Below are 22,625 nucleotides of genomic sequence, written 5' to 3'. Positions count from 1 at the left end.
TATACCTACACGCATTTTAAAGTTAGTAATCTGTCTAAAAAAGTTTTGAGTTTTCAGACGGAACACTGTTGTATGCTTATTCCAGAATACATGAAAATTGACATCGGCCATTGTTATGTGGATAAACCAAGCGTAAGTTTTAGTTTTACATTTTTTTGTGCTAAGCTTTGAAAATCATCAAATTTAAATTAATTAAACTTTAATATTATATTTATTAATATCTTTTATTTATTTATTTATACAAATACACATACGTTACAGAAAAGAATTACGTATCCCTAACTCTATGAGGCTAAGAGCCCAGTGTCGAGTTGGGATACAACATAATGGAAAGTGAAAGCACGCACATTATTAAATAATAGCATTAAATAAATTACATATACACCTATGTCAATATACTCGTACATCTGGACAACACGCTTAATGGTATATAAATCTATGCGATATCTCGCAGCAGTGTCCTGCAATGGTCTCTTCCCTTAGACAAAATCCAAAGTTGTACACTTCTCCTGAAAATGACCTTCGTTTTGGAGATGTTCATCCAGGACATAACCGGCTATACACTTTAACCGGCTTCATCGCTCTCCTGACATCGATAGACTGGAAATTTCAACTATAGATATGTGTCACCCAGACAGGTACTGTGGCGCAGTTGGTTAGACAGCTAATTGTGAAACTGGGGTCCCAGGTTTGATTCCCGCCAGTTACAAGAAAAAAAAATCCCAGAAAGATTTTCATCTTAGTTGGTCTGGGTGTTTATTTATTTATTATTTATTTATTAAATTATCAATGGTAAATACAATTTCATATAATAAATACAGGTACTAATCAAATAAAATTAAAGCTAGGACAAAAAACATTAATAATAACTCCCTCAAGACAACATCCAGTCTATCTTAGTGATTTTTTTTATCTGTGGTATATTTGTCATAACTTCCTTCGATATCATATTTCCCACTTGCTGAAAAGCCTATAAAGAAAAGGTTTAGCGGGTTATTCCTTTTAAAAAATGGTAATGCTCAGTTCTAACATCACTTTTTTTATATTAATGAGTTACAAAATTGATTCAGCTTAAATAAAATTATAAAAATGTCAAGATTTTTTAAAAATTCGTCCTTAAATAGACTTATTTACTATGTTTTCAAGCGAGATCTTTTTAAGAATTACTAAAAAGTTCACGATAACATTTTTAACAAATAATTTACGTGATTTAAAAAACTATCAATAATGAATGTTTATTAAATTATAATTGAACAAGAAAAAAAGTGGAATTGTATAATTCAGTAATTTTTTTTTTTTTAAATGATTTTATGCGTAAATGGATGATTCTAGGCGTTAAGAAGAAACGTACATAATTACTTGTAAAAATTATATATGTTGTGCAAACTTAATTCTATATTTACAGTATTATAGTATTAGCTGCTCGATTGTGGAATAATCTACCCTCTAATGTTCTTTATTTACATTTAAATCATGATTGAAATGTCACTATCTAAATGTTTGAGTTATTCATTTCTCCTTCATCTTTCCTTCCCATCACCTCTCCTCTCCTCTCTTCATAGTACAGTGTAAATTTTTAGTTAGTTTTAAATTTTTGTATAAAATTATAATATTCTGCATAATACATCCATGAATATGTCCATGTACTTGTAATTTTCTCAAACTGAACGGTTTGGGTAGGTAGGAAGATTTTCCCTAATATGTGAAGTGTTAGAAAATGTACGTATTTTCATTTAAAAAATAATTCATGTAGTTACTATTGTATTATAAGTTGCAATATTTAAACAGTTTATTATTTCATAAATGCATGTCCATGTTTTAGTGTGACTCTTTCAACTGCCTGCTAAAGGCGGTTAACAGCACGGGACCTGATAATAAAATTAATACAACAGAGATCACGAAGTTTGTAAAACAAAACTTTCCTGGTGATTTGGCCAGCATCATAGACTCTGTAATATCTTCATGTTTTACGCAAAGTGAAAATTCCGAGTGCGAAGCACGAAGCTTCGTGCATTGTATGACGCGTGCCATAATTACAGTAAGTAGAGAGAGACTGTATTTATTTATTTTCAATTTACAGTGATGAAGCAGTACACAAAAATAATGACAATGATGATGCAGTACACAAAAATAACTGTCCCATTGAATCAGTGGTTCTCAACCTTCTTTGAGCAGGGACCACTTTGATTTTTTCGTTGTTAGCAAGAACCACAAGGTTCAAGAAAAATAAACACTGTTTACCCAAAAAAAACTTGAATCAAAACTTTAAACAAATTTCTTAGGCTCAAAAGTATCATGCATTAATAATACTATTATAATAATAAATAATACACATTGATATTGTAAACAAATCTCTCAAACTTCTCGGTTTTATCAATAGAGTGATGACGGACTTCAAAAATATTAATACAATCAAAACTCTTAATTGCTCACTAGTTCGACCCTATCTAGAATACGCTTCTCCTATTTGGTCTCCATTCTACAAGACTCATATTGACCTTATCGAGTCTGTCCAACACCGTTTTCTAAGAAAAGTGGCATGGTTGCTCGGTTTACAAAGGGGTAATTATTCCTATATTGAAATAGAGCAATCTCATAATCTGTCTTCATTGGAGAGACGTAGAACTGAGATGGACCTTATATGCATTTTCAAAATACTTAATGCTATAAGTGATGTCCCATCTCTGTTGCAATCAATTTCTCTTCATGTTCCCAACCGTATCACCAGAAGTCAAAATCTGCCATTTATTAAATCTTCTAAGAGCAACTTTTGTTTTTATGCCCCAATATCTAGAATGTGTAGATTAGTCAATTCATCACACGACTTGGAATTCTTTGGGATAGATCTTCCGGCTTTTCGTAGATCTCTTTGCGACTAAACAGTGTGGGATGAAGTTGTATTGGCATGGTTTAGCTCGAAGTCTTATGTCTTTCGTTTTTTTATGAATATATTGTATACCATTATGGTTTTGCCCTTGTTTGTCTTTGCTTCATAGTTTTATGTTTTTTTTGTTCAGTTTCTTGCATTTATGTTTCTTCATGTAACTGTTGTAATTGGCTTAGGCCGTATTTATAATAAATAAGTAAAAGAAAAAACAACATTTTTATTCAAAAATTAAATTCGGTTTGCATTGATGTGATTTTTGAGCTTACATCCTTTGTACAAATTCAGTAATCCTGGTGCTAATATTTTTTGTTGCTCAAAGCTACAAGCATATCATAACTTACTTTCAATCGATTCCTGGATTTGTTTTTAATTACCAGCAACGAGAAAAACCCTTCTTCGCATAAATAAGTTGCAGAGAAAAGCATAAGACAACGCACAATGTGATTTTTCAAACTTTAGTGAATGAAATTGCTTTTTTTACACAAAAACTGTTTAAGAGAATCAGATTCAAATGCGTCCTTACGTTCCTAGAATTTTGGAATTCAATGAGCTCTTTCTGGATTTCTTTTGCAACTTCTCCAGCATTAGTGCTAAAATGGTTGCGATTCAGTTTTTGGTTAACTTTAGCTTCTGTTTTGTTATATTCTGGGAAGTAATTATTGAATTCATCAGCCAACATTTGTGTTAGTAATTTAATAATTTATTAACAAATTACAACAGGGATGGAGAATAACCTTAAATAAGGGAATATGGAAGTCTAGGCATTTACAGGGCTTATGACCTGTCATTGGCTGGTATAAGAGGCCACTTTACACACTGTGTAACATTCACCATTTACCATTTTGCATATTTCTTCAATTCTTCCATTTGTTGATTTTAGTGAAATTAAAGAGCTGAAACCTTTATTGTTGTGAAGAGATTCATCTGACTGAATTATTTCACATACTAAGCAACGCCTGAAAACAATTTTTCATATTCTTCTTGGACCAGTTGGTTTTATTACAATATTTGAGTTTTTCCAAATGTTCGTAGACAAAAGACTGGATTTCACCCCCTCGGGAGTCGTTAAGATTAACAAATCACAACAGGGATGGAGAATACCTTAAAGAAGGGAGTATGGAAGTCTAGGCATTTACAGGGCTTCTCTTCTTTAAGGTATTCTCCATCCCTGTGTTGTAATTTGTTAATCTTAACGACTCCCGAGGGGGTAAAATCCAGTCTTTTGTCTACGAACACTTGGAAAAACTCAAATATTGTAAATAATTTATTTTTAATCTTTTGCGGACCATATATTAGCTCTTGCTGACTTCTTGTTAGGAACCAATGCGTTAAATCAACATGACTAGTTTTATAATCTATTACCCGAAAAAAAACTATGCTCAAAACTCATTTATCCATTGTAGCTACTCTAAATTTAACTTACCTACAAAATTTTATGACATTTTCTAAAATATGTAACTTAGTTTTATCGATCACATCGATCAATAGATTCAGATGCAACAGATATGGTTTTTCGGGATTATTTAGTGATCTACGACCGAATACGAGATACCAATATTATGGTCAATTAAACGTATTAAAGTATTGCATTACTGCGAAAACATATATTTATTTTTTTCAACTGCGTTTTTTTTATTTTCAGATTTGGCCATCTGGCCTATGGAAAAATTCTAAAGAATGTACAGTGCTTAGATCCTTCGTTAAAGCATGTCCTTTGCCTCCGTTGTTCCCATTTTCTGATATATATTAAAAAACCAATTTAAAATATGTAAGTTTAAAATGTAATCCAATCACAATAAATATTTTTAATGAAACTGTACTGTGCTGTTTTCTTTATAAATTTTTTAAATTAAATTGTTTTCTTGCTACGGACGCCAACTACGAAAAGCGGCCTTTCTTCGAACCGACATACCTCGGTATGTGTTAGAAATGTGCTGCTCCTTTAATAAAGACTAGTATATTTGTTACTTACGGGGGTTGCCGTTTTATTTATTGAATTAGTTTTAGTGATTTTGAACTACTCCGAATCTGAAGATCGTTGAGCGCTCCGCCCTGCAGTCGTGACTGACCACGTATAGAGCCCGAAGGTTTCTTCTGCTTGCAGACCGCTTCGTAAGCCAGGCTCTAGACGGGGTTATCTCCCGGAATAAGCAACGAGGCTCTGCGCTGCAGGCCTCCGAGCTGAAGCAGGGTGCGGGCGATCGACCCTCACCAGGGATGGCGGCGTCTGCGCAGTCACTTTACACACTGTGTAACATTCACCATTCTGCCCATAAATGAACATCTATATTCCTTTAATTCTTTCACCTGTTGATTGTGAAAATAAGAGCTAAAACCTTTATTTATGCGGGTGAGATTCAATTAATTGAATTATTTCACTTACATACTAGGCAACGCCTGAAAATTTTATTTTTCCAATTTCTACACTTCTACATGGACCAGGTGGATTTATCAACAATATTTTGAGTTTGTCCAAATTTTTGTAGACAAGGACTGGATTCAACTCCCTGGGGAGTTGTTAACATTAACATATTACAACAGAAACGATGTGTTAATGTTAACTCCCTGGGGAGCTGTAAACATTAACATATTTTAGTTCAATATAAGTATTGTCTTTATTGAGATCCCAGATTAATAAGCTTAGTCTAAATTTGAAATGGCGTAATCTGCCGGTCTAAAAGTAATTATATTTTATTTATATGAAACTTTTAAGTACATTTTTTGATAGAAATACCTATAAAAAATATTGTTTTTATCTAATAAATAATTTTTTTTTTTTTTATTGGGCAATTTTTAACAAACTTGTAAAACTTTTTAACAAAATCGTATGATTTCCTAATTTTGCGTTCGTTTTACCCGACTACAGCCTTAATGTTAACAGCTCCCCAGGGAGTTGAATCCAGTCCTTGTCTATAAAAATTTGGATAAACTCAAAATATTGTTGACATTTATTTTATATTTTAAACATTTATTTTATTGTTTCTATTCTAGTTTTATGTTACAGAATACACTTGTTTTTTTCCTCAAAATGTGTATTTGAAATGGACTCTGAAATGGACCCTGTCCGTAATTTTATTTAAAGAAAAAAATGTGAAAAATGGTCTGGATACGCCGTGATTAATGAAGGTACCAATGCACTATTAGAAGCAAACAAGGGAATGCTGACGATGGTGACAGCTTTAATTGGCTTATTTTTTGCATATAATTACTTCCTGAGTTACACAGTATTCTGTAAAATAATTTCATTGAAATTGATGACATTGAAAATGTTTTTAAAAAGATATTTCATAATGAAAACAGTTTCATTATAAATTTTCGTCAGATCACACGTTTCTGGCGTTACAAAATGAAAAGTATTTTAACCCTTACGCTGCTACGCAGTTTTTCAAGAATCTAATCAGAAATCCTCTTATTTATACATTTCAAAAATATTTTATCGAATACGTTGTTTTCCAAACACACTACTGTTTTATCAATTAATAGCAATTCCAAGAAAAATCTTCCATTTCATAAATATCTAGTTCAAACCCAATGGGGTGAGCAAGATAGAAAATTCGTGCCGCAAATAGACAATTTTCGTACAGCGGTTGTAAACCCTTTCTAAATTGAAAATTAAAACAAACAAAACTGATCTCGTACTGCAATCTCAAGGCGCAGAAACGAAATAATTATTATGGTTTTTTTGTTGATTGCGGGGCAAAGTGCTCTGTTATATATTATCAAACCTACCACTTCCATAAATGCATGCTAAACAAAAATTAAGTAAAATATATCTTGAAATTTGTTGCAACAGAGAGGGAAAACATTTTTGCCAAGGGAATATGGAAGTCTAGGCATTTACAGGACTTATGATCTGTCATTGGCTGGTTCAAATGACCACTTTACACACTGCGAAATATTCACTATTCTGGGTATGTTTACACATCCACATTCATGGTTATTTTTACATTACCCCAACTCTTCCAACTGTTAACTTTTGCAAACTAAAAGAGCTGAAACCTTTATTGATGTCGGTGAGTTTCATCTGGATAACTTATTTTACCTCCTAGGTAATGCCTAAAAATACTTTAAATTTTTTATGCAAGTTATTTTAATCAACAATATTTTGAGTATGTCCAAATGTTTGTAGGGAGTTATTTAGATTGAAACTTAAAGGTAACCGGTAAATGTACTAGTGATATTATTTCTTGGTAGTTGTCATTATATAATTTTAATTAAAAAAAATAATGTTTTTGTACATCTGTCTCACAAATTGATATCTCTTCTAAGAAAAATATTCCGTTTCACTAATAGCTAGTTCACGCATAATGGATTGAGTGAGATAGACAACAGTTGCCGAAATTACAAACAGCTGAGGTAAATTACATATTTTTTACATTTATATATATTTTTAATCTTACTTTGTTACTTTAACTAACAATTTAACTCTGCAAAGCGTGTTTTTTATTATGAATAAATTTACAAAATATATCATTCAAAATGATAACGGATAGTAAAAGTGATAAAGAAATAATAGTATCTCGCCGAGACACTCAGAGGCTTAGCAGCTGAACCTATTCCGAAAGTGAATTAGACAATAATGATATCTTTTTAAGTGATAGTGATAACAATTTATAATATGACTCTTACGAAGAGCACGAAATCGAAGAAGCTTTTTCTGAAGTATTTTTGGATCAATATAGAGCTGATATACCTCATTTACGTTTTCTTTGTAGAACAGTTTGTAGAATAGAGTTTGTATAGTAATAATTACGTTTTGTTAGTAGAGTAATAATTACTACCTAATGAACAGCTAAAATATTTTGATTTCCCATTACTGTGGGTACCCATTATAATAAATTAACGAATGATTTTTTTAACATTCAAACGTCCTAATTGACAATCGTTAGGTTCCATGGTGAATTATTTTTATGTTTTATGGCTCTTTACTTATTTGTTTATATTCTTAATTATGGGGTTTTCCGGTGATATAGGGACCTCACTAGATAAGAACTTTTATATTAAAGGTAAAGTATTCAATTAGTTATTCATTACGGAAGTACATCAATATTTTCGTAATCACTGAATCGGGTTTAATAGCGGGGAAAACACCAAATATAATTATTTTCCTCAAATATCATATAGGTGATTAAAAATCTAACTATTAACATTGATTTATTCTTTATTTCACTGTTTTTGGAATGTAAAAAAGTTTACTGTTTCAGGTCCCGACTAGCTAGAAGTTTCCTGTGTTTAGTTGTTCTCTTTTCTTAAAAGCACTGTGAATTTAAACATCATAAGTAAATTTATAATGAGGATGTTTAGTGGTTTAAAAAAATAAAATGGTTAATAGACGAAGCTTTTTTTTTCAATTTTTATGTATCGTATTATCAGCGCTACGATCTTTTAAAGTTTTGTATTTCTGACATTAATCCGCGTGTGATGTCGCAAGGTATCTTCCCCTTCTTCTCGGTTAGTTCTGTTGATTGGTTTATTGACGATTAGCAAACCGGAAATCTTAAACAACCCTCTTATCATTGGTTGATTCATATGAACAAGTGACGTCGTTAAAAGTTGTTCGTTTTCATTAAAATATTTTAAATTATTTTTTATTCATTTTCAAGAAACTTTGCTGTACAATTTAATACTTAAATTTTTACTGCGCGTAAGAAAATATTTTTGTATTAAATTTTCCGTAGGCCTGAAATAGGTACGAAACTAAATAATAAGCCGTCGAATAAGTAATTTTTATGTTTTGAAAATGTTTTATACCACTGACAAATAAGTGCAACAAGCAGTTCCCGAATTCATTTACCCTTTTGGGGATTATGACGTCAGCATCAGTCTAGTTAGAACTTTATGATAGGGATTAACAACAACGATATATCGTTGTTTAGCAGTATAAGGGTTAATATCCATTCCGTGGATGTTTTTGGTAGTAAGACTTATTTTTAAATTTATTTTTATTTATTTCTATAAATATACATGTATTTAAAAAAAAAAACATATCCCTAACTGTTTGAGGACAAATAAATGACTAATTACTCTATTTTACCAATCAAACTTTAAAAAACTCAATGTTTGTATTTAATTACTTTCCACTGTCCGCACCCGGTGGTGCAAAGAGCGCCACTGGGATCTGGGGACAAAGGGGATCATTTCATTGACATATTAATACACATAGACGTCAGGCGCGTTCCGTCCATAGATACTGTGGATGCGGCGCATCCCTTGAAAATTTAAAAATAATATGAATTTTACAAAAAAAACATTATAAATACGAAATAAAACCTTCAAATATGTAATCCTAAAATTCTCCCAAGATTCAAACAATACCTTCAGTATACATACCTAGCTACTAGCTGCATATGCGTATTTACTAAATCAACGTACGTACTGAATATCTCGGTATCTTGTTCTTGATAGTATTGGTTGTTTACCCGGGATGCTGCTTGTCGAGTTGCGTCTAGTTCCCATAGCTTTTCGCGCACACGCTTTAGGTTCATAAGGATTTAGATTTCTCTTTCGAGGCTCGGAGAGATAAACCTTTTTTACGTCAGTAAAATATTTTTTGTGGTAAAACATAACGTAACATAACACAAAATTAACTTATACTTGTGTTATGATAATATATTGTTCGCGATCTAGCAACATTATGCGGCCACTTAACGCATGCGCGCAGGCGGAGTGTCGTGCAAGGGAGGATAGTTGGAAAACTTTTGGACACAGTTTGATGTATACAAACTTGGTTTGACGCGCCTTCTGGATATTATAATTCTGCGGTTACAAGATTCACCAGGACTATTTTCTAATATTCATATAAATTTTAACCTTTCGGTTTTGTTCTTTATGATATTTCATTATCTCTCGACTAGCACCTGAGGCTTAAGGCTGATCACCTTACTTTCATGCAACAGTTGATCAAGATACCCTGCGCATGGTGTTACAATGCAGTACCGTAGGGGTATGATGATGTTTAGTGTTCAGCGCCCTTGAGGTGGATTTTCACGAAAATGGTGCTTTATAAATCATCCTAAATAAATTATGTAATTTCTCGATCTAATTGTTAATTTTGTATGTTTTGTAGATTGTCTTTGCCCAAGAAGTTCCTGAAGAATGCAAAAAACTACCAAAAACGGTAAACGTAACAATAATTTACTGCATTAATTTGATTTAATTATTTACTGACAATTCTTGGTGGAATTCCATTGTAATGATGTAATAACTTATATTTACATATAAGTTATTAATTTAAAATACACTTCTACTTATTTGTTTAACCGATTAGCGCTTTCACCCTCTAATTGAAGTGCATTGGCATGTGCAATATCAAACAAATTTTTGTATTTGTAACAAACTCTTGTCGACGCTGCTCAAACACATCTTGAGTTTTGTTTGCATCTTTTTGCAAATTTCTCCAATCTTGGTATAAGGCTACAAGTTTCTTAACACAGTTAGGTAAAGATTTAGTCGGTACACGTGCCTTTTCCATTGGGATAGTAACATTTGCACTTTCATTGACGCTTAAATTGACTTTGAAAATATTATAAAATAAAACCGCCAGCACTTGTCCATTAGAGGGAAGTTTAGAACCTGTAATTTGATGTTTTAAATCCCCAACAGAGGAATTATATATATATACAAGTACCTAGGTATCTGCTTATCAATGAAAAGTATTTTTCCAAGCTAATAGCAGGCAAGCCAACGTTCGGACAGGACAGCGTCTGACGGGTCCGCTAGTTTAAAATATAAATGAGAACTATTTTAAATGTTAATGAAGTAAGGTTCGCGGGCTAATTTTTTTGTAAATGCATTCTCCTCGAATGAAACCCTGGTAGATTGATGAATAAAACATTTATGCTCTTTGCTTCTTTTTTTACATATTGGATTGAAGATTTTAAAATCTACGAACACGCACAGAGCAAAGATCTATATTTCTCTGAAAACCGCACGTAAATCGGTCAAGCTGTTTAGGAGGAGTTCGGTGACATCACACGTACAGAGGAATATATATATAAAGATAATTTTCTTCATATTTGCCACTAGTTAGCTGTAACGGAACGGAGTCCACCATTTTCAGTAGCTATGTAAATGTAATAAATAAAATGCTATTATTTATTTATGGCGCATCTTATGCAAATTGATAGTTACATTTTCTAGGGTCTCGGTTGGTGCTGCGAATCCATTCCTTACTACCTTAAATCGCCACATTTAAACGAATGTAACATTAACGCTGCTGGTTTAAATGTAAGTTCAAAATTCAATTTATATTTATTTATTTGATTCGTATATGTACATTACAAAATATATGTAAATTTCAAGCCAAAGATAACACGAGAAAAATTAACAATAGAGTTTGAATGATAAAAATGGTAAGTAAAAATATCCAGTAATTAAAGTAAAAGGAAGGCATTCTCTCTGAACTTTCTTTCAGTAACCTGAAAGATGTCGATATACAATTTATTGAGTTGAAACAGTGCTCTACCTACTTGCATTGCCATTGGCAGACTGGTTCTTAAGCCGTCTAATAATAATTGATTATATCTACAAAGCAGTATTTTGTATGACTATATTTACTCGTATAACCGTAAAAAAACACAGAAAAATCTATATTTAATAGAGAAACATCACATTCTTCGAATACCGATAAAAATATGTGAAATAGATTTAGAAAAATCAATCGTATTTTAAAAATCAATATGGGTATGGTGAAGAAATGATTTCATACATATTATGTTATGTACTTACATAGTACGTATTGTATTAAGTAAGCTGGTGGTAGAAATTGCGTTCTCAATAGAATGAAATATAATAGGGAAATATCACATACTACGAATACCGATAAAAATATGTGAAATGGATTTAGAAAAAATAATTATATTTTTATAATCAATATGGATATTGTAGAAATATGTTTTCATTCTTAATTTTTAAAATAAAAATGTTGAAAAATACGCCTTTACAAAAACGCCATATGATTGGTCGTGACGTCACAAGCCGCTTTCGTCTTCAATGGCTGTTATTTTTGCATACTGTTGGTACGGGTTGTCAATGTCGCGTGCGTTTTATAAAGGATTTTGACGTTGTGAATTATGTATTAAGTTATAAATGTAAATTTTAATTACTCTACAGTGATAAAGAAATCATTCAAAATAATGGAAGACGGAATTTCAAAAGCTCAATTGGATAATTTGCCGAATGATGATGCGATTATTTTAGCGTCTTTTTTTGCTACAAATATGCAGTATAATAGTGCGAAAATTCAAGGAATCAAGGCTGCAAAGTAAGTAATTGTTATAAATATTTATAGATTTAATGTATTTATCAATTATATGTGTTGATGTTTGACATGAATCATTGAAATAGTATCTTAAACATTCCCCGAATACAAGTGTCATTCTAACCTCGTTTTGTGTTAGAAAACCAGTTGGCATTATAAATTGTTGATATATTAAACACCCTAAACTTAAAAAAACGAAGGCATGTAAATATTTAATATAAAATAATATCGATGTGCATCAATTATTATGTAAAATATGAATTAAAATATTACTTGACAAGTCATAACCTAATTTTTGTTCCCGATGGTTAAGAACGAAGTTTATGCTATTGTATGTGTACATTTATAATCCGTGTTCTTCCTAAAATGTATGATTTGCTTTTTAAATCCATACTTATTATTAGCAATAATGTACTTGGCATCAGATAAATGTTATATTCAAGACATGAATGTTTATAATATTTTATTTTAATCACTAGATTGATAGATACTAACGATTATATATTTTTTTACGCAGGTCGTCCTGGGAAAATTATGGCAATAATGCAATTGGATACGTGCACGTTCAACGAATTGGATTAGTAAAAGCACATGTCACACCGGAGCACAAAGTACGCCAAATTCTGTTACTTTGATATGAAATGAAAGGGAGGAAATAGTGGAGTCTTGTATATGTGAAGATTGTCCAGCGGCTCAAGGTTAGTAGCAATGTAACAAAATGTTCATCATCTGACTTGTACTTTGTTTTGAGAAAGCAAGAATATAACTGTTTTATTGTAATTATTTTTGACCTGTCATAATAAGTATTCAGAAATATCTAATAAATTTTTAATGGGCAACTAAAACTTTTCGGTATAAACAAGTATTTTGTCCATCATATTAACTTATTTAATCTAATATTCCAGATTAATATTTTATAATATGAAGAAAAGAAAGGTGTAAAATGGGTGCAAATAGTTCTATATTGAAAACAACAGTATTTGACGCCTTTTACAGTTTTTAAATTGCAAACCAGCTTTAAAAAAGGAGTTAAAAGATTTTTAATCCATAAAATTTCAACAATTTAGCTAAAATAAAGTAAGATAATATCAGAAAAATCCTCTTTTTGAAATATATACCTTGTATATTATAAGCAAAGTAAAAAATAATGCAACTCCCATATGAAAAAATCCATAGAATTGAACTCCAGCATCATATTAAGATGGTATGACCAGTTATATAAAAGTCAGTAAAAATACTCATTTATTTTCAGGAGATTGCAAGCACGCTGTTGTTCTTTTGTCATGGCTTCATCGTCGAAGTAAGGAACCAGGAACAGGAGGGTGAGTGCCGGGAACAGAGTGAACTGTGAACTTAAATTAACCTTGGCAAATAAATGTTTGCCACAAGAGGCAAAATTATCAGTTCACAATGGAGTTCTGGCCCCGACTCTGATGTATGGGAGCGTATAGTAGGCTGAAATGTGATCTCTCAGGCGAATGTGTACTGAAACTATGTACGATAGATGCACGAATGTCGATATCCGTACATTATGTAATGCTGTGGTAGGCATTATCGACAAAATTAGGAAAGGAGATGTGCGTTGGTTTGGATATGTCGAGCGAATGGACAGCGAAAGAATGGATAAAAATATTTACAAAGTGAATGTTGATAAATGCAGAAATAAAGGAAGACCGAGAAAGACATGGCATGACTAAATTCAACAAATACTTGAAGATAGACATGTCAAAAGTCATCCATGCAATAAATAATATGATGTTATGAACTATAAATACTTACGTAGAACTGTTCTGTTTCCCAAATAAATTTAATTAAAAAAATATTGTCAACGTACCCTGTTTCTTCTTTTTTTATATATTCTGATTGTTTGTAATATTGTACGTTTTTTACATAACAAATAAAAGCTGGTTTTGTCAGCATTGAAATTGAATTGATTTTTTAACTACTTATTTCATTTCTCTTTTACTTGCAATCAATCACAATCGGCTGCGATGACGGTTGTTACCTCTTAAAATATCTGAGCCTGGTCCATTAAGTTGAACTCTATAGCAACAAATGCTAAGTAAAGTTTGCTGTAATAGTCAACGTGGAGTAAAAGATTCAGTTTGGATATCATTTTTTTATTTCAAGAATATGATACGGTCATAATATGTATTAAGTACTGTTTTTTTTTTTACGCCCAAGGGGCATTTACAAAAAAACATACGAGGAAGAAGTCCAGCAGTGCTAGATCTGGACTGTAGGGAGGGTGAGGCAACCCTGTGCTTGGTCAGAAACTCCCTCACCGACAGCGTGGTGTGGCATGGCGCGCCATCGTGGTGAATCTTTCAAGAATCGGCGATGTCTAGCCTCATGGGGAAGACGTGTTTGTGCAACCTGTCAAGCACGTCCACGTAAAAAATGGCATTCAGTCTATCCAGGGGATACGAACTCCTTGTGAGCCATACCGCGACGGTCAAAAAAGGAGATTAGCATGGATTTGACCCTTGACTTGCTCATTCTGGCTTTCTTTGGACGCGGGGAGTTTTTGGTGTGCCACTCGGTGCTCTGGTGTTTGGTCTCCGGGTTGTCACTGGTTATCACATTGTCAAGGAAATTTGGGTTTTCTTGGACACAGTTTCGAATTTCCTGGGAAATTTGCACACTTCACTTTTTCTTCATCATCTAGGACTTTTGGCACACTCATGTTATTCTCCAAATACTTTTCCAACTGTAATAAATAGAAACCCTTAAATGAATAGCAATATATTATTTATACACTTGAATAAATATCGTTACAATACCGATATGATCCGAGACTCATTGGATAAATAAAAATACTCACTATGAACGTGGAAAAGTATAATATATCGATAGCGTAGCGACAAAATAAATTTTAGGTTATACGAAATGTCAGAATTTCCGTGATCAATGACAAACTAAATACGCATAAAAACAAACGAATACTTTAAATAATACTTACATTAAAGTGATCTTCACAACAATAGATAACGGATTTGAAAGTAAACATCCTATTTTTCTTTATATCTCTTCATAGCGAAGCACTATTTTCTTCGTATTGATGCATCTTTGGGCACATTTAAAAACATTTTTTCTGGCGTTGTCTTCAAAGTAATCCTGCATTTGGGTACTATACAGTATTAAAAACCCTTTATTCCAGATATAATGCAGAAAAAATAGTTGTAAAATCACTAATATATGTAAATAAACTCAGATGAAATAATACACAACAGTTTCTGCATACAAAAATGGCAGAACGTCAAACTTAAATGCGGCTTGTGACGTATGACGGGCGTGGCCTATGAAATGAAGTGTTTTCGCGGGAATTCAAAATGATGAATTTAAAAATATGTTTTATGCTACTAATAAGTGCAAAAAAAATATTTTTTTGACATTAAAGTATTTCATTTACCCTTATTAATTCATAATTGTAAAAAAAAAAAAACGTGATATTTCCCTATTCTTATGCATTTTGGCACCTAACCTTCTTCTAAAGCCCTTGGGATCAATATTAACATCTTAAGGAATGTAGAAACATGTATTTTTTATTGAAAAGGGTCGTTTATCGTATGCATTTAAAAACCATATGTTTCAACGCGTGTGAAATATTATTTTGCGTATATCTCAGGATGTAGCGTGAGAAGAATAAATGCACCTATTTTTTGCTTCAAACCTACCCCTCCAAAAGACCAAAACAAGTATTATATAAATCGATACGCAGTCTTTTGAGGATGAATTAAAAATGTAATCTCTCATGGTTACTACGTCCCTCTGACGTAATACTTGATTTTAATATACACGGCAGCTTTTAAATACAGTTGTTTGTAATGTCTTTTAATTAAATAAAATTTATATACAACATCTTCGTGTCTTCTAAATTGATCTGTTGGACTTCGAACATTTATTCTCTGTGTGCAACACTACATCGGCACATAACACATAATTTAAAAAATACGTCTGAATAAAAATGCGACTTGTTTGACCTTGACAATTTGTCGCTTTAGTTCGATTTATCCAACAGATCACTTCTTATCTAAACATTTTGACATACTTCAAATATTTTTTATAACATTTGTTTTTTTTTAAAAAAACGAGATTTTTTGATTTACTCAAATATTTAAATTTTCAGACCATTTCCTTTAAGTCGTAAATAACTTGTGTTGGAAAAATGGAAATCGAGTTGTGGTAGTGCGGAATTTCAACCTCAGACCTTGGCCCGTGAGTCAACAATACTACCAAGGAACCACAACTCGGTTTAAAATAGCATATCATAAATAATTAAACCAGTCAAACGTATAAATTGAGATTTTTTTATATTTAATTTATCTTTCAGTGTGAGGTTCTAAAGTGCGCAATGAAGAAAGGAAACTTAGTAACGGAAGATAACAAAATTCACAAAATCAATTTTAAGACATCTGCGTTGAGCAATGTTTCTTCTGAGTGGGAAAGGGCTATTGATGAAGCTTTACAGAATTGCGAGTTTGTAGATAAACCTAATAAATGCAAAGAGCTTCCCTTCGATGCCTGTTTTACCGTACACATGATGAAGGTGACTTTATTTATTTTAATTTTATGGGTAAACGTGACACAAATGCCTTTTTATAAACATAAAGATGCATACATTAAACATTAAAAAGTATAGATTGTTTTGAAACCGCAAAAAAAATGTTAACCCCGAGAATAATAATTGACTAATAGAGTCGTCCATACAGACAAAAACCATTCTATGATTATGATAAGTTTACAGCAATACAACACGCCGTAGGTACTCGGGTCGAGAATTGCAAGCGCTTTCCAAAACCATCCATTACACCTTTGTTGTTAAACTAAAAACCTAACCAAAAGTTGTGAACGCTTTTGTTCTATGCAACAGAGATAAAGAGCTTCTCTTTAAGCGGGAGCGAATTATTGCTCTGAAGACTAATTTTTACAAGAAAACACTTACCCACACACACACCTGCGCTATAAGAAAACCAAAATTCATTTATATATGTGGGGCGTGGGGTCCATAGTCCATAATCGATGACACACACGTGTTAAATTAGTTCACTTGAAGTAGACTAATGACCGACGATGCAATGTCATCATTTTCTATCGAATCCAATACATTCCTATAATGCAACTCGTATTATTGCACGTTAAACCGGGAGCATTGTTCTGCAGTACATTCACATCGTCCCTATCATGAAGACATGAACTACAAAGAAACGTCGTCTATAAAGAGACCATGGGACGCAACGCCAGTTCAGTCAGTCAGCCCAACAAGTTCAATTCACTTCAGACAAGCTCGACAACGTCGCACAGTTCCAGCATGTAGTTCAAGTGCAGTCTCTTTAACCCATCATCACCGCTACGCCCGCGCTACACAACCAAGTGCTGTATCTTATTCGACATGTAATATATACGCATTAACCAGCAACCTTGTGTCTTCTCTGTCAATCTCTAACTGGGGTAGAAACTCCAACCCCCAACAACCTAATCCTACACACAAATGCACTCCTTAAAGATACCTGCAAATGCACACCTTCAAGTTCACTAAAAATGCACACTTTTACTCCGTCTAGTTTTAATAGTTTGAAATATTTTCAGAAATTTCAATAGCTATTTCTTAAATTTGAATTTAAAAAGCCCCCAAAGTTTCCGGCCCTAATATTTTGATATTGTTTTAACTGTTTTTTTTTCAGAATTGCCCTGCAAGTGTTTGGAAAAATAAAACTGGCTGTATGGAGGAAAAAACATTTTACGAAAACTGTTATAAATACATTTTAGCAATGTTGAACTCATAAATATAAATAACATGTATTCGACTATTGGCTAATAGTACTGTCTAATAAAGATCTTGTCTATTCTAGTTATTTGCCGTATGATTTTAATCGCTATGAATCTTTCGCATTCTTTATTTAGTCCACAATAAATCGATTTTCTTTCGCCCGTACATATTTTTTAAATAATAATATACATATAAGAATCTTTTACTTTACACATTTGCGCGTATCTTAAATTTTCTTTGTTTTTTTGTAGTTGAGGACCGTTTTTACAAATATCTACAAAAAAATGTGTTTTTTGACGGAAACTAATTTTCCTGTATAAGATCCATCGATTGGTGAAATAAAATTTTATCTAAACAATATATGTGCGAAGTCATAGATTTGTATTGTAGTTTATCATTTAATTGAGTAATAATATGAAAATATTTCAGAAATAACATACCCATACATACTTATATGTAGATATAAAATATAATAAAAAAACAGTTATAATAATTAATTCTTCCAAAAGTAAACTTATGTATATTTTGTATTTTATATGTATTTGTATTTTTAATGAATAGTTCCACTTCTTCTATAATACTGGTTTCCGGTATAAGAGTTAGGATGCATAATTTGTATAAAACGGTACTTTTGTTTTTGTTGAAATCCTAGTAGCTATTTTTGTATCACAAAAAACCTTCTCTTGAAAATTTTACTTTTTGTTGATATTTCGCTTAGTGAAAACGGTCGTCAATTGTGTTAACCCAAATTAATTACAATGTTTCTTTTTTTAATAAAAAAGAAATATTTGTTTTCCTCCCATCCCCACTCCTCTATTTATAGTAAAGTGTAGATTTTTATTTTATTTTTGTATCGTATTTTGTATAAAATTATAAGATTCTGTATTAAAATACATATAGAATATGTCCATATATTTTTACTTTTCTCAAACTGAACGGTTTGGGTAGGTAGGAAGAAATTACCTAAAGGTAGTATGCCCGCCCTTATATGTATAAATATGGAAGTTAACGACACGATGCGATGGTATTTTAATATTAAACTTAGAAATATAACTCTTTTATGCTAAAATTATGGCATAAAATTGCTTTTTAGTTTATTTCAAAGCACTGAATTTGATTTTTTGTGTTAGTAGTAGGCACAAATTTTACCTGTGTACCAAGTGATTGCTTCCCTAATCGAAAACCTCACCTCACGCTTCTGATGGGTAAATTTGAAATGAAGACGTGATGTGTAGGATGCGTAAAAAAAAACTAGTAAAAACTATTCAAATCTGAAAGTTGCAGAATTTCCAGCGTATCATAAGACACTCGGAGAAATATGAGATCCTACTCCCTGGCTGAAGAACTTGCGGCAGTGGTATTCCAAGTTTCCAGTGGAGATTTCCCGGGCAGCCGTTACAATGAACACAAATAATATTTTATGTTGAAAAGGGTAGTTGGAATTTATTATTGGTATTTCTAGATTTTCTCCAGTGGATGTCAAATAGATATTCACGCGAGATATGCATCAGATATTAGATATAATGTGTTCCGGACGCGCTGGGAGCGATGGAAGCCACGGAATATTATGTAATTGTTTGATATACATAATATGTAATAGTTTAGGTCCTCGGTATATGTGAAAGCCAAGGGCTGAACCCATAATAAAGGCGATTTGATCCACTTTTGGGTTCGGCCTTGGCTATACCGAGGAAAATATAGAATAGGAAAATATTGGATTTTATTTTGAATGTTTATAATTTGTATATGTTTATTTGTATTGTGTATTCATATATGTTTGTTGCTCGCCGCGCGGTGTACTGTCGACTAAGCTCGCGCGCGTGTGGACGCCGCTATTTACATGGCCGGCCGTCGGAACAGAGTGAGTGGGGGAGGCTGGGCGAGTGGTCGTCCGCACCCCCACTCCCCGACGGTGGCTCTCGTGCACAGCGGTGGCCGCGCGCTCGGGCATCGGGCAGTGCGCCGCGAGGGCCTTACAATGGGTACACTTTAAATAAATGTCAGTTCACTCAAGACACTACTACTGCGTTTTACTCTCCGCCCCTGCCCTCCGCTCCCCGCTGGACTTCGTGCTTCGCCGCTGCCTTCCGCCGTGACTGCCCTGACTGCGCTCGCCTCTTTGAACCAACAGGACGCGTTGGAAAGCCCTTTTCAGGGCTACTGAGGTTGACTTAGCGGTCAGTGCTTTCTCGGTGCGCCGGGCTCAGGCCCCCCATTTACGCCGGGTGGGCCGATTGACGGAACCAGGGAGACGAAGCCGCCACCCCCCCCCCCCCTGTAACGGGTCGGTTACATAATGAAAAATTCAATTTCTTAGTGTAATTTTGGATTTCAGTATACCCAAGTTAATTTATTTTCAGTTCACAAACAGTAAAAGATATCACAATATAAATACAAATTAAAAATAATAACACTAAACATAATTCGCCAATTATATGTGAACACCAATAGTCACAAAACAAAAATTAAAAATTGTATATAGTATATTTAGTTTTCATTAGATGTTATTAAAACAGTTTATTAAAAATTTTAAAAGATTGATTTTAATAAAATTTAATTTGAAATAAATGCAATTTATGCAATCGAATTATATTTCACTAGAATCTTAGAGTATATACATCTGACTAGAATATTAATAAAGTAGTTCGACGATATAAAATACATCGTATACATGGTGTTCTTTAAACCCTGTCACATCAGAAACCACGATGATCAGTATGGAAGAAGAAGACATATTAGCATATTTAAAAAAATATTTAAAACAAAGAAAATTTTGGAAAATAAAATATTAAGAAAAACAAATGGTTGCTTACTTCTGCAGGGGAGAAGTGAGGGAAGCGCGGTGCAGTATCAGACTTCCCCCCCCTTCCCCCTCCTCGTTTCACCCCTGCAGAAGTAAGCAACCATTTGCTTTTTTGATATTTTATTTTTTTAAATTTTATTCGTTCTAAAAAAATATTTTTATGTGCCAATATGTCTTCTTGCTCATACTGATCATCGTGGTTTCGGATGTGACAGGGTTAAAAGAACACCTGTATACACATGTAAATATTAATAATATAAGCGTTTAAATAAAATTAACAAATGTTAATATTTGAGTTAGTAGAAAGCCTAATATTTAAATCAAACATCAAGTTTCATTATCACCATCACGCACTTGTCTGCAACTGATGGTGCATAGGGCACTGCAGTATTTCTAAACCAAATGCAAAAAGATGATTAGTCTTATGCTTCAGGTTCCAGTCCAGGGACAGTGAAATGTCAGTGAAAACCACCTTATAAACAAATATTTCACGACGACCCTCCCAGAAATCGAACCCAGGACGCCAAACACGGTAGGCCTTCACGCCAGCCACTACACTACGAGGCGGACTTTCGTCCACCCAATTTCCTTTTTCAGGATTAATTTAAAGAACCATCGAGTCGAAAACACTCGTACTGCTGGTCAAGTTTATCTACCTTTGAAATGTGAATGTTGCATTACTGCATACATTACAAATTACATAATTAAATTTTGACATCAAAATGTATGCATACTTTTCATTTACACTAAACCATCAAGCTAATAGGGAAATATAGCTTTTTTTAAAAACATTTTTTAAGTAATTAAGGTCTATGAAGGACAGTCCAGTAAAAAAAAATCGCTAATTATTATAGTAGCATAAAAAATATTTTTAAAATTGTAATTTTGAATTTCCGTAAAAAGGTCGTTCCATTGGCCACGATCCATGTTTATGTGTTCCTGGCCATTGAAATTTGTTTAGAACATTATCACGAATCTTGACGTCACAACAACTAAGGCCAAACATTTCTTCTATATGGATATTGTGAAGAAATGTTTTCATATATAACTTTTTAATCAAAATTGATAAAAAATATGTCACCACAAAAACGCGACATGTTTGGCCTCGACAATTGTGACGTCGAGATTCGTGACGATGTTCTATTTAAATTTAAACGATCACAAACAAAGTTCAAAAATTAACCGAATCTTGACATATTAGGGGCGTGGCCAATGAAATGAACCGTTTTCGCTGGAATTTAAAATTATAAATACATTTTATGCTACTAATAGCTACAAAAAAATATTTTTTTACTTGACAGTATCTCATAAACCGTATAGGTTACATAGAAAACATTTTTTTTACTGTGTGTTATGTTATCTAGTACCTACTTTATATCGCGGGGTAATTACTACAGCTAGGTAACTTCGAAATTAGAATTTTTGAGTTAACCGCGAAAAACAAATGCTTTAATCCTCCTCCATTGATGCTACAACCTATGCGTGCATATTCAAGTCATGAATTGAAATCATCGTAATATAATAATATTTAAATGTATCAAAACTTGTCTATTCGAAGCATTTGTCGAGGATGATACAAATGATAATGATAAAATGTGTTTTTATTAGTCAAATTAAAAATCTTAATTTTTTTTTAGTTACCCAGTTGTAGCAATTACCCCACGATATTATACTCTACATAAAAATGTAATAATTTGACATAAATGTGACAATAATTTATTTCAGTAAAGTTGACAACGATAATTCGCAAGTTTCATGCTGTAATTTCAATCTGATAATTATTTTCATTGACGTAATATGAACATATAGGCTGAACAGAAAAATACGGTTTGTTACCTTCGTAGAATTATCTGCATTGAGAACACTAAAAAATTGATTTTTTTTAAAACTAGTTTTCATTTCCAAT

At 32.7% G+C, this 22,625-nt stretch overlaps 1 protein-coding gene and 2 long non-coding RNA genes across 4 annotated transcripts; 2 read left to right on the top strand and 1 right to left on the bottom strand.

The window, feature by feature from the left end:
- The first annotated feature begins 6,215 nt into the window (after window positions 1-6,215).
- Window positions 6,216-18,056, top strand: LOC148281969 (uncharacterized). Its single transcript, XM_088225840.1, has 6 exons — window positions 6,216-6,249; window positions 8,779-8,801; window positions 9,954-10,004; window positions 11,027-11,113; window positions 16,480-16,695; window positions 17,831-18,056. Exons 1-6 carry the CDS (start codon window positions 6,234-6,236, stop codon window positions 17,930-17,932), a joined length of 495 nt encoding a protein of 164 aa, XP_088081966.1. The 5' UTR covers window positions 6,216-6,233; the 3' UTR covers window positions 17,933-18,056.
- LOC148281971 (uncharacterized) lies at window positions 11,673-14,076 on the top strand. Of its 2 annotated transcripts, none has more exons than XR_015822209.1 (3): window positions 11,673-12,149; window positions 12,664-12,844; window positions 13,399-14,076. It is a non-coding gene; the product is annotated as an uncharacterized LOC148281971 (long non-coding RNA). The 2 variants fall into 2 exon arrangements; XR_015822210.1 differs by lacking the exon at window positions 13,399-14,076 and adding an exon at window positions 13,052-13,388.
- LOC148281970 (uncharacterized) lies at window positions 14,251-15,421 on the bottom strand. Its single transcript, XR_015822208.1, has 2 exons — window positions 15,109-15,421; window positions 14,251-14,856 (listed from the first exon to the last, which is right to left on the bottom strand). It is a non-coding gene; the product is annotated as an uncharacterized LOC148281970 (long non-coding RNA).
- Window positions 18,057-22,625: the final 4,569 nt, after the last annotated feature.

Source organism: Micrasema longulum, unplaced genomic scaffold (genome assembly GCF_059751315.1).
Source record: "Micrasema longulum isolate JH-2025_06_02 unplaced genomic scaffold, ASM5975131v1 h1tg000389l, whole genome shotgun sequence".
NCBI lineage: Eukaryota > Metazoa > Arthropoda > Insecta > Trichoptera > Brachycentridae > Micrasema > Micrasema longulum.
The sequence above is the reverse complement of the archived record's forward strand: the minus strand, read 5'-3'. Positions and strand labels throughout refer to the sequence as shown.